At 38.7% G+C, this 13,207-nt stretch overlaps 1 protein-coding gene across 1 annotated transcript in view; it reads left to right on the plus strand.

Moving 5' to 3' along the window:
- The window catches only part of LOC139709827 (uncharacterized), a 106,665-nt gene that overhangs the window by 82,238 nt on the left and 11,220 nt on the right, over positions 1 to 13,207 (plus strand). The window contains exons 27-37 of the mRNA XM_071621787.1: positions 392 to 598; positions 3,496 to 3,702; positions 4,150 to 4,398; positions 4,926 to 5,105; positions 6,061 to 6,267; positions 7,064 to 7,177; positions 7,941 to 8,293; positions 9,101 to 9,104; positions 9,821 to 9,941; positions 10,729 to 10,871; positions 12,535 to 12,741. Of these exons, the coding sequence (XP_071477888.1) occupies positions 392 to 598; positions 3,496 to 3,702; positions 4,150 to 4,398; positions 4,926 to 5,105; positions 6,061 to 6,267; positions 7,064 to 7,177; positions 7,941 to 8,293; positions 9,101 to 9,104; positions 9,821 to 9,941; positions 10,729 to 10,871; positions 12,535 to 12,741 (1,992 nt within the window). The remainder of the gene's footprint in view (positions 1 to 391; positions 599 to 3,495; positions 3,703 to 4,149; positions 4,399 to 4,925; positions 5,106 to 6,060; positions 6,268 to 7,063; positions 7,178 to 7,940; positions 8,294 to 9,100; positions 9,105 to 9,820; positions 9,942 to 10,728; positions 10,872 to 12,534; positions 12,742 to 13,207) is intronic.

A 13,207-nucleotide genomic window follows, 5' to 3' on the forward strand; every position in this document is an offset into this window, starting at 1 on the left:
CAATCCCCCCAAATTAAGGAATCTTAAAAAAATTGGGCCCTTATTGTACATTTTCATCTTCCACTTGAGAATGCCTGGTCAAATTTTGGTAGAGCTGTGAATAATTTAGATAAGTGACTGCGTGAAAGGTGAACTTGCGATACTCAGGTGAGCGCTAGACCCGCGGGTCTCTTGTTTCAATCCCATTTCCATTTCGACCAGTTATCATTACAATTGCTGTGTTATTACCATGTATATTCTTCGTTTTTGCACATTGTTGACAAGGTAAAAGAACTTGTACTATCATTTCTTATGTAATATTCATAAATGAGAAGTATGAAATAATATGAAATGAATTTAATGTCTTTTTTTCATGTTATATTTTTTCCTCTACCTTGCGCTGTGCGTGTAGCGATAACGTGTCCTCCCCTGCCGCGGCCCGATCCCTCAAGCGTGCTGTTTCACCGCTGCTCCGCCGAGGACGATGTTCGGGGTCTGGTGGGGACTAGATGCAGCTACATGTGCAACCCGAGCGGCTTCATGCGAGGCCGAATGTTCTTCTCGCGAATCTGCCAACCAAACGGGACGTGGAGCGGGAGCGCAGAGGAAATGTGCCAAGGTGAGTGAGGAAATGATGGCGTGGTCTCGATGATCGTAGGAAACCTTTTCCAGTGTGCAAAGCAGTGTCAGAAGTATGGGTGGGTGTCTAATACATCGACACCCTAATGTTTTTCTGTCTATAGAAACTTAAAAATATCTCACAGTTTGCCTGAAATTTTACTCACGTGTTAAGAAAATACTCTGAATTCGCAAGCGCGCATTAAAAACGCGATTTGGGGTAGGACCTACACGCCCTAAGATATCTGTGTCGAAAGCATGAGGTGTTATTTTGACGCACTCAGTTGCACTGCACTTTGAAACCAACACCCCTACCCTCTATTACCAATACGTGTGAAGTGCAAATAGGGCCTAATGCTTTTCCAACATGTATTTATAATCCACGATGCCATTGTTTTGCTGTTGATCTTGTTTATTATTGGGGTTTTTAGTAATATTTAGACGTTTTCAAATCCCCAGTAAATAACTGAAAACCACTGTGCATAGTTTCATGCACGTATGTTTGTTCTTTACATGCAATGCTATAAATAGAGGGGTGTCGGTTTCATTGTACAGCGTCGATGTGTTGGACACCTACCATACAAATATCAGAGGGGCTAGTCTCGGGTAAGGTTCAAATGTCAAAAGGTAGTGTCAGAGGGACAAATGCCAGAGGTGAAAATATCACAGGTCAAAATGTCAAAGGTGATGAAAATGTGAGAGGTAAGATTATCAGAGGGCTCAATTCCAGAGAGTACATGTTTGAAAACTTGAAGTCAAGGTAATGTGCAGCTACATTGTGCCAATGTCTTGACGGAACTCAGTGATTGAAGAGACACATGCTTTTTTCCTGCCATGGGGCTACATGTATATATTTCCTTTTTATAGTAATTGTGTTGTGAAAGCCATCTGACATGGTACAAATTAGCACTACAAGATCATAATGTATATATACATTATGTGCAGATATGCCAAGTGTTTGGTAAGAGGTTTCGATCCTCTGCTACAGGTACAACACACCCGTAGGTCTACATTAGTGTGAGCATGCAATCTTCAAGCTATTGAAATTGAGTTTTGTGCCACGCACTTTCAAACAGAAGACACATCTTATTGAAGAATGTTGATTGTGGTAAGATAGGCAAGTGAAGTAATAAATAAAGTCAGTAAAAATTTACAATTTAAACATTGTTTAGACCTAAACAATGTCTTTTTTTCCCTCCTATATTCAGCTATTTATACATTAACACGTCTGTGCAGTTGTAACCCAGTACACTACATAAATTGCTGTTTCAAAATAAACTTGTTTGCTAATCGGAACCCTCATTTGACAATCGCGCATTTGCTTTATATGTGACCACAATATCCCAGGGTATCTTCACCCTTTCTATATATGCTTTGAGTACTAATTGGGACAAAAAAATAAAACCCATAGTAAGCAAATAATCAACGTTGGTGAAGGTGATGAGACAAACTATCACTTCCGAGGCGATCTGGATGTAGCTATCTTTCTGAATCGCAGCTGAGGAAAGATAGCGTACACATTCAGACCGCCAAGGAAGTGATAGTTTGTCTCATTGCCTGAAACTAAAAGTTAATTATTTGCTCTATATTCCACACCTGGGGTCCTAGATATTCCCATTTTATTCCACATCTGTAACCGTTTTAGCTGTCTTTAGGTATCCTTAGGGCTTAGGCTACGTAGTTTACTTTAGACGTATGACAAAACAACGAATATGCTCCGCGCCCCGCTCTTTACACAGGAATAAAAGTGTGTTGCATTGTGGTCTATCACTTGACCCAGGTCAAATGATAGACCACAATGCAACGCACTTTTATTTAGTTATATCACGCGTTGGGACTCTGTGGACTAAAGAGATCAGCGAAACAAAATGACTATCATCATAGAGTGTAATGAACTTTTCTTCTCAGGTGATATGATGGGCAAAACTACGCTTTATCACACAATCAGCTCTTGACCAATCCTATAGCAAGATTCTTAGTATGTGGAATATAATGTACAATGTACACTGTCGAAAGTCAGCGCTAGAAGGCTGAGAGCAACTAAGGGTTGAGCCCCACATCTGCCACCGAGTCAAACAGAGAGTAATTTCTACAGTGAGTGGGTCATCAGATTCAGTGTCTATGATATTGAGGAATGCAAGGTTTTGAGACTGATATTTAAAAGAAAATTCTCCATCTTTGTTTTCTTTTGAGCGCAAGTTTACTAAAATTCGTTTCATTAAATTCCTACTGAGATTGTTATTATTCATCAGCTAGCTGGTCTCTACAACCTAAGGGTTCATCGTCAATCATTGAATTCATCATTGTATAATGTATATACATCATCTTATTTGTATAAACCTAGCTCAGCTGCTGGCATCAGCCACCAGCTGTCTGAAGCACCTCAATTCCCTCCTCCGATCCGGATGTTCAGCATGCGGACTTTTCCTTTCTTTCTTTCCATGATTCTGTTGTGCCTTGTTCCTTTCAATGGTATACCCTTCTGTCAAGTCATGTCATGTTGTTGTGTTTCTCCTGTCTTGTTCTGTCCTGTCTTGTTCCGTCCCGTCTTTGAAAACAAATATTTTCATAAGAATCCTTTGAGTGGCACACAGTATACTAGCATGCTTTTCAGTGGACCTCTCTATTCTTTTTTTTTTCTCCAAACATAACTTTGTATTTTGCCAGTATGCATGTATACTTTTATTTGTTAACCATTATCTATCATGTAAAGTTTTGTTGAATACATGCCTATGTTATAATTCCTGATTTATTCAGTGTTATGTTGTGCTGAAAAAAAAGAATGAAACAAATGAAATGAATTGACTTGAATTGAATTGAGGAAGAATGATCCAATCAAAATCGAAATCACAGGTCCTCAAGTGTCTTGTCGTTTGTTTGTTTGTCTGTCTGTTTAAGTGCAAAGGTGCCCAGCTCTCGTTCTGCCGCCTTTCAGTCGACTAGTGCGTGGGGGACCAGACTGTCTAGCAGGGGAAGCTGCTCCTTTTAGCAGGTGCCGAATAGAGTGCTTAGAAGGCTATGCCACTCTCCGATCAGAGCTCGTCTTCAGGTGTATGTCGGATGGACAGTGGTACCCACGTGGAATTGAATCTTTGAGCTGCGAAGGTAGGTGGGGCAGTCAGGCAATCTGTGCTGTTAAGATGAAGCATCAGACCATCTTGATTCCAACTTTTTTTCTTCTAGTATGCAAATTTTGCTTCATTACACTTGTTTTCTTTCTCCTGTTTTTTTTTGTTCTGTTTGGTGGTGAGAGTAATTAAAGTGATCAGAGGCAGACTTAGTGGAAGTCACTGAATGTTTGATTAAACTTTTGTATACAGCCTTGGCATATCTACATGCTTTCCTTGATAGTTTTGAAGGAGGTGAGTGGTTGTAGACATGCCAAAAGGATTCACAAAAAGATTTTTTGGTAGTTTTAATAATTATATCTGTTATTTGGTTCCAGCAGGATGATATAAAGAATCAGAGTGACCATAAAAACATGTCAGTAAGATAAAGTACACATTCAATGTGATGTGAGTCAAATTCTTGTTTCTTCCGCCTCTGACGCAGATATTGCCCCACCCACCCTTGACTGCCCATCAGACCCCTACACATTCCAAACACCTCCCTGCTCCATTTCGGCCAATGTGACTATTCAGCTCCCCATCCCAACGGACAACAGTGGAAATGTGACGCTCCGCGGTGTGAACGGGAGTGTTTTCTCACAGATTCTACCGCGGGGCCGCCATCAAATACCTCTGGAGGCTGTGGACGAGGCCGGAAACACTGCTGGATGTACCATCGGCGTCTCAGTCATTGGTAAGTTTCGGGGTTGATGAGTTAATGTTTCACTTCAGAGCGTACTAAGGAGAATAAACTGTCATTCTTCAAGTTCTAAAAACCCCTTGTGATTGCCTCTTCCATAAAGGTGATACACAAGTTTAACTAATTGTCTACTTTTATGTGCACTTAACTGTATGCTCCTCCTACCTTAATAGTATCACCACATTAAGAAGTGATAAATTTAGTAGCTCGACGACAAGAATAGTAAGTCAATTCAAAGGCCAAAATTTCACATTTTAAACATTGTGTTGCATGATACAGAGTATTTGATGAGGTTGTATCAACTTAATTCTAGTAGCTTAGCATAAAGACAGATGATAATATATACCCTTTTCAAGATACTTTTAAATTTTTCACAAAATCTTTTCTCAAAATCATATTCGCAGCTTCTTGAATTCACGCTGTGCAATTGTCAACCCGTTCAAATTGGTTTTTAGAATTTGAGCTGGCCAAAGGTATTCACTACTCTTCTCCCACTTATAAATTCCCATGCTTCTTTGCAGCACCCACTTGCGAGAGACTCGCAGGGATTGACCCTTTGCTCGTTGTGAGGTCGACGTGCGGCAGCCTGCATGGATCGTTGGTGACCTTCGGATGTTCTAGGGGCCACAGGCTGGTGGGCTCTGACCAGCAGCTCTGTCTTGAAAGTGGCTCCTGGGAAGGTGCCAGGCCCACCTGTGAATGTGAGTCTCACAGTGTTAGCCCCCGTTGAGGACAAGTCTCGAGTGTACTCGGGCAAGTGTCTATGGGAAATGTATGTTGTAGCAAAATCAGCCCGTCCTTGATGGGTTAAAAGTGCCAGTAAAGGGGAATTTTCAGTACCCCAATGATAATGCATATATGTTGACTCGGGAGTGAAGAAATGTCAGAAGAGCGCATCAGTGAATTGTAAGGGAAATTCGAAGATCTGCTTAAAGTTTGTTACAGTTTTTACAATTTTTCGAAAGTTGTTACTGGATGAGAAAGCTACAGCAATTCATGTTGTCACAAGAGTGAAAATATGAAGGAAATTCAAAATTTTCCATTTTTTAAGCATGATTAGAAAGAATACTTTACTTATTGCCATCAGGAACAGAGGAAAATTAATGTGTATAGGTGAAAAACTTCTGACTTGTAATGCGAAGAGACATCTTGAAAAATCAACGACATAATTGGGAAATCAATTTTTGGCTTTTTAAGGCACAATAAATCCAAAACAGGAAAAATCAAATGATTGCATTAGAGCTAGGGCAGAAGGGTCTGAGTTTATAGAAGCAATGACATTGAGGTTCCTTTTTTGACATTTTCTTCCAACACCATTGTAAGAGTGAAACTGCACGTTCATATTGTACATTATTGCAAAATGCTGTCGCTTTAGAACAACTTTGTAAGACAGAAAAAAGTTGGAGATATAAACCAGAGATGTGTAATAATCATTGTATCTGTAGGGGAAGTACGTGTGGAATTGATTTGTAGTAAGTTTGTGCAAGACCACCATTACATGCCTACAAACAGGAAAAGAAAAAAAAATGTGTTTTGATTTGTCATTTTCTTTCTCTTACCATCTTGGAAAAGAGTATACATTCCTCACTCCCAATTCAAATTGGATCTAATAAAGATAAGTTGGCCGCTGTTCTCTCTCTGATCGTACTTGTTCAGCGATTTCCTGTCCACTGCTGGAGCTACCGCCAAATGCGGCAGTCAGCCCAGCCTCATGTGCAACAGGCCCCAGACCCAGTGGTCTCAGCCGGTGCACAGTTTACTGCGAACCAGGCTTCAACTTGTTGCCTCGCGGGGGCAAGAGGTATACTTCTTGCACGGAGAATGGGACGTGGACCGACGACATTAGTGATGCTCTGTGCGTAGGTAAGATATGTTAGATAGACAAGGCTGCCAGCCTTGAGTTTTGGGTGAAATACTCCAAGAAGGGAGGTTGGTGGGGGTGTTGAAGAAGGGGTGTCCTCCCCATGCATCAAATGGTGCATGCAATCTGGTGCATCTTTTAACACAAACATGGGACGGGTGGGCCTGTGAGAAACTGTGGGAAACTTTGGGCTCAGGCACATCAAATATTTGGAATGTCTCGAATTTTGGATAATTTTTCTTTTCTTTTGCTTTCTATTTTTTTTGGGTTGTTAGCTTGAAAATTGGTTCAAGATAGTGAGTCAGTTACAACTGGGTGAATCGCTTGACCAAAAATGGGACTAGGTTTGCTGATGGTTGTATATATAATGCATTATCTGGCAGTATGTTAGATGTGATTGCTGAAAATGTGAAGTATTTTGTTTCTTCTTTTGTTTCCACACATTGTGTTCATAACTGGATAAGGGTTTTTGTGTTGTTTTGTTTTGTTTTTTGGTCTCAGTTTAAATACCATAGTTGTCATACATTCATGGAATATTCTTCCCTCAACAAGATAAAGGTGCTGAGAGATGAAAGTCCACCCACAGAGTAATGTTTAAAAGTGTTTTTATTTTGGGGCTGTTAAGTCTACACCAACCAATGATTGAGATATACTTCTATCATATTTTGTGAAACTTGTGTTTTGTTTTGTTTTGTTTTTTGTTTTGTTTTTTGGTTTATATGGCAGATATGAACACAATGAACTCAGCCATCTTATGTGCATGTTGGGGTTTTTCTTCTTCTCTTTGTTTTCTTCCAGATATAATGCCACCCACTTTCACCTACTGCCCAAGCAGCATGAGAATGACGCTACCGCGCGGGATGGGGAGCATGAGCGTCTCCTGGAGGCAGCCCGTTGCCATTGACAACAGTGGTAGGTGGTGACTCCCGTCTCCGTTTCTTTCCATCACTTGACCTCAAGTTTTACAGGAAAAACATGCATTGGGATACAGAACCAAAGGGGATGGAGGGGTAGAGGTTGCACCCTCCTTCAATGATTTTGCAACCCCCCAAAAAAACAAAACAAAACAAAACAAAACAAAACAAAACAAAACAAAAACAAAAACAATATACACAAATGCTCTCATCCTCTGTAAAAAAAATTACAACTTTCAGACACCAAAACATATCCACAAGCAGTTAAACAGATCCAACTCCTGTGGGCCTGTCTGTCAGTATTCAGTCAATTGATAACCATTCCTCTGTCCCTGTATCCAGGGCCCCATTTCATAAAAAGTTGATATGATAGCAACTCTTGCTGGAATGGCAATTGTCATAGTAAAGACAGGAATCCAGCTTCCTGATTGGCTGTTGGTATTGGAAGTTGTCATTCCAGCAAGATTTGCCGTCCTAACATCTTTTATGAAATGGGCCCCTGATGTGTGTGTTTTTGTGTGTGTGTGCCTTTCTGCCCAGATGAGGAAACTTGCAAGTATTGTGTATAGAGTGTTGAAGGAGTTGAACAGTTAGCAGTTGAAGAAACATGGGGAAAATTGAGAGATTCAAAGAAATAATACCATGGCTGAAAGGGCTATAGAAAAATTTAAGAAAAAAAACAGCCATAAGGAAACAAAATCAAGATTTGAAACAATCCAAACGTAAGTTTTGTTTGTTTGTTTGTTTCTTGCTCCCTGTAGGCATTGTAGACCTGACAGGTCCTGATGTACAACTTCCAATGGAGATGGCACCCTCTTCGGAGGTATTGACGTACACAGCTACGGATGCTCAGGGGCTTGTAACACGATGCCGCTTTCGGGTCTCTGTGGTCGGTAGGTATATCAGAGATGGTCTGTTGTCGTGCGTTTTGATTGCCCTTAGAGTTTGTACTTACTGCAAACATATACCTGGGAGCATTTCATCAATTAATGTTTTGTCAGATATTTTTCTTTTCGGAGAAATTTCTCTCCGCTCATCAGATGCAAGGATTTCAGTTCGTCATACAAAAATATCTACCAAAACGCTTGATGATATTCCCTCCTGGTTCCCACTAGCACTGGAAGATTAATTACTTACGTAGAAACTTACAAAAGTATGTCAGACGGTGTAAAAAATTGAATTCATCATGAAAATGATACATAATTGGCACATATGAAGAGATCTGACGTAAACTTGATTTGCCAGGTGTGAGCAGGTGCTTTATATTGTCACAAAATAAAACAAATAAAAAATGTTCCATGTAACCAGCTGTGGTAAGTTTCATCCCCTTGCTTTAGGGATGGATTAACTGTCTCTGCTAACTCTGTATGTCAAAACTTGCAAAAGAAGACTACATGTTCAACAATGATCAATTAAGCAGAAATTCATGTTTAAGCAATAAATGTGTAAACACTGATGAAGTCACAATTGTTAAGGTTTGCAAAGTTGCAGAGTAAATGTAATTTGCTGAAAAAATGAGAAATTTCTCGTTGTTGACATATAAAAATGTTTACATGTACAATAACAATGATGATATTTGGTTTTTATACAGAGCATTTCACACTTGTTAAGTATCTCAATGCGCTTCACAGACTATTATTATTTATTTAACTCGTTCCTGTCTGAATTTGAGAGTCTAAGAATGTCTTGGAATTCAACAGTTTTCAGGTTTTCAACTTTAAGAAATGTTGTAGTGGTGATTTTCTGTATAACTTCTTTTAGACTTACATTTACTTCTAGGAATATCCAAAGGACAAACATGCGGTAAAGGGGATCAAAATACACAAACTATTTTTGCATGAAACTACAAAGATGAATTTAATGTCAAGGGCAGAGATTATCAACATTAGCTAAGTATGTCTCTTATTGAGCACATTTTCAGCAAGGTAACTCAAATTGTGAAAGCAAGTCAGTTCTCAATTGTAATATAGGTGAATTTGCATCATCGCTCAAGTTGATTTACGACATGTTACAGTTTGGCTGTGTTATTGCGTATAAGAGCAATTTGTAATTATTCAAGTTTTTTCTCTCCTCAAATATGTTTGTCTACGTGAAAGTAGGCCTATATACTGTATACGCTGTTATTTTCATGTACAGATATTTTTGCGAATGACAAGGTCATAGACATTTTTGCGAGATGTTCTTTTCGCGAATCAAGACCAACGCTTACGTTAATGCTCTATTAGCACAGCACATGGAGTCATTTTCGTGTGTTGTTAAATTCGCGATACAACTGTGATTCGCAAAATTCGCGAAAACTAAACCCTCGCGAAAATAACAGCTTATACAGTAAGTGGTCTAAAATGCCATGATGCAAGTTTTCTCTGTATTGTTCAACAAGTTTGATAGCATAATGTTGTGATGAAATTGGGTAGTACCCAGCATAATTACACATTGTATTTCTTCCAACAATTTGCTTGTTTGTTTAATCCAAGTTATTGTAGGGTCATAGTTCAAGCTCATCTAAAGTCATAATCAAGGGCGATGTAATGTTACGATGAAAATATCAGACTGTAGACAGGATTTCATAGAACAACAGAACAAACAATCAAACATTTAAACAGACAAACAAACAAACATACCTGTCTCTTCTCTCATATAGACGCAGAGGCTCCTGTTGCCATCAACTGTCCTACAGAACTTCAAATTGTACAAGCTGAATCTCTTCCATATGTCGTGAGCTACACGGTGCCTACATTTGAAGATAATGTTGCCGTTGCACAGTAGGTCTTGTCGGCAGTGCCTGTTTTGTGCAGCACATTCTACGTTGGGTGTGATCTTTGCATGTACAATAATTACAATTGGATTGTGTACTGTAAAAGTAGAACATTTTTGTGCATTTTGCCTGGCATTTGAACAAGCGCAAAAGTAAAGCAGCACATTATTTTTTTTTGCTTCCCAGTGATTTTTACGTTTAATTGTTAGTGATCTTAAATTTCTGCACGTTTGCTGGTTCTATAGCAGATAATGCAGACATGTTCGAATTCAATTCATTTGTTTCATTCTCATTTTTCTTCCAACAAAATAAAACAAAAACAAAGTTATAACATTTTACCAAAGTATGAGCTGCTAAAGGCCTTAAAGGTACTGTTCAACCTTGGGAGCAGTGATTTAGAAAATGTTCAGGTTATCATATGTGATGCATATGTGTAGGTCAGTTGTATCACAAAACATCCTACCATAATATAAACATTTTGCAGTAAAACCATAAATATAAGGAGATATCATTATTTTGCTCATTAAACCATGAATGTAAACAGCTGGGTGTAGAGACAGTTTTATCATAACTATTGTTCACATTTTGTTTATTTCACAATACTTAACATTGATTATACTGACTAACTTTTTTTACACTGGTTGTTTCTATCCCTAACTCACATTTTAGAACTATTTTGAAGCACGAAAGCTGGGTTTTTGTTTCATGATAAATTATGCCTTTAAGAATAACCATATAACTGCAGTCCATATCCAAGAGTAAAAACCCCACATCACAAATCTTCCTCGTTCCAGCATGAGGCACGTTCAATATTACACACGCTACCGCTGGTTGGACTCCAAAGCATACGAGTATGGGTACACACAGCTGCACTACAATGCCATCGATGCAGCCGGAAACGACGCTACCTGCAACCTCAAGTTCGACATCATTCAGTGTGAGTCTCTTGCTCAGTACAGAGTACTGCCTTGAAATAAACACAGACCTAGTGTTCTATATGTGACCCTGCACCACAAAACAAACAAAAAGTCGCCAGACATCCATTTTTAGTTAAGAGCATATTCTGAAAGAGCACACTTCAAGCTTTAAAATGATGTATACACGCTGTAACTCAAATCAAATGGACTCTCCTAAACCTATCTAAATATTGGAAAGAAAACACACACTGCAGAAAAGTGTGAACTGAGAAAAGAGGCTCTGAAGTGCAGGGTCGATATTCAACCGTTTAATCTTCACCAAGCCGTGCTTCCTGTGTAATACATGGGACAAAACACAGGATGAAAACCACCAGTTTAATCACAATGAGGGTATTATCAGATTAAGCTGAAATTGAGCATGTTCTATGAACACATTCTGTCCATGATAAATGCTAACTTTCAAAGCAGTACCATCATCCTTTCTAAAGTTATTAGAGTTGAAAGTGAAGAGTGTGTATAGGGTTTTTTAAGAAATGAAAGGGGAACTCCATAGACACACCTAATCACACTATTCTAATAAAAGTGCTCAAGATAAACTGCTTAAAAAACACACTTTCCTGTTCATTTTATGATACCAAATTTTAGCATTATGTAAAAGAAGAATTGCTCTTTCAGAATATATAGAAAAGTCGAGACTGACCAAATTGACCTTTTTCACCTATTTTCAGTCCTCACACAAAACCAGTGCGTGCGACTTTTTGTTTGTTTTGTGATGCACGGTCACATATATGCAAAATGGCTGTCTTTATCATGTAGCTATAGGTTTCATTGAAACTCCAGAACGATCTAATGTCAAGTTGATTGACAAATTGCCCTACATCAACTTTAATAAGCACTGAATTGATTAGTGTTTTAGTAGTAGCCAAGATATAAAAAAAAAGAAATCATGGGACTGGGACATGGACAGGCGTCATCTCCTGTCCGGAGATCAGGAGGTTGTAGGTTTGAATCATGCTCGAGTATGTATGCCCATGATTTCTTTTATCATGGCTACTACTAAAACACTGATCAATTCAGTGCTTATTTACCTTGATGTATTGCAGTTTGTCAATCAGTTGCAATGAAAACATCTCGACGGAAGAATTTCATAAATTTGAATGAATGCCAAATTCTTTGGCACTGAAATTTAATTTCTCATATTTCACAATAACAGCAAATTACAATACACATCAGTGGACTAAACAATATCAAATTCATCAATATACAACTCAAATCATCAAACTAATTACAAAAGTTGATGCAATGTAAGCAGGTAGAAATTAACACAAAGTTATGGTCAAATAAACGATTGAACCAAAGCTTTAGGTTATTAAACATTGAATAATTAAGATGTGACACAACCAACTAAAAACAATGCTTGTTGGTTTGTTTGTTTTTTTTCAGTTGAGTGCATCCTTAGATCATAGAGAACAGAATTCTTGAGACATAAATTAATCATGTACATAAAGATATTCAGTATCTGCTGATATTGATACAATACAAATGAGATGTGGCTACCCCTTTATGAGATTAGAGCATATAGGAGATGCATCACAACCTTTTTTATTTCTATTTTTTGAAATAACAAATTCTGATAAAAGAGAATGTTTTGATAGATGTCTCTGTGCACTTCTACGAATGCAGCGCACGAGTGCCCCGCCCTGGAGCCACCCCCAAATGCCGACCTCACCTGCAACCCCTCTGGTACGAAGTGCACCCTCTCTTGTCAGCAGGGTTTCATCTTCGCGAGCGGCGACCCCACCCCCATCACCTACCAGTGCGAGACAAGCGGCGAGTGGAATCACAGTGCCATCGGCGACGAGAATCCGTATCTACCTGTCTGTACCCAGAGTGAGTGACATTTCACGGCATTGTTCAATTCATTCAATTCAATTCATTAATTTTCTCTCTTTGTTTTTCCAACAAAATATAACACAGAATAAATCAGGAGTTACATCATAATATAATTTTGCCCATTTGCCCCACTTCCTGAAAGTTGTTTTTGGTATGTCTGGGTCCTTTTCTTTTGGATGCTCTTTCCTTGTCCTTATTCAGTGCAAATCTTTCTTCTTCTTTTTTTTAATGTGATTTGCAAACAATGATATAATGATGTATAGCTTCAACATTGTAAATTTGTTTTGTAAATTTGTTAATGGGATCAGCCTCAAAAGGCCAATGGCCTACTGATTACCACCACCATTACTCAAATTGTTATCATGACGAATCACACACTTTTTAATTATGACTATGTACTTACCTGAAATAATCTTGGTTTGTTATTTTGATTGATTGTCTGTCTGCTACATGTTTTTTAACA

This window comes from Diadema antillarum, unplaced genomic scaffold, assembly GCF_040938485.1.
Source record: "Diadema antillarum isolate AM-2024a unplaced genomic scaffold, OU_Dant_1.0 seq00001473_RagTag, whole genome shotgun sequence".
In the NCBI taxonomy this organism is placed as follows: Eukaryota; Metazoa; Echinodermata; class Echinoidea; order Diadematoida; family Diadematidae; genus Diadema; species Diadema antillarum.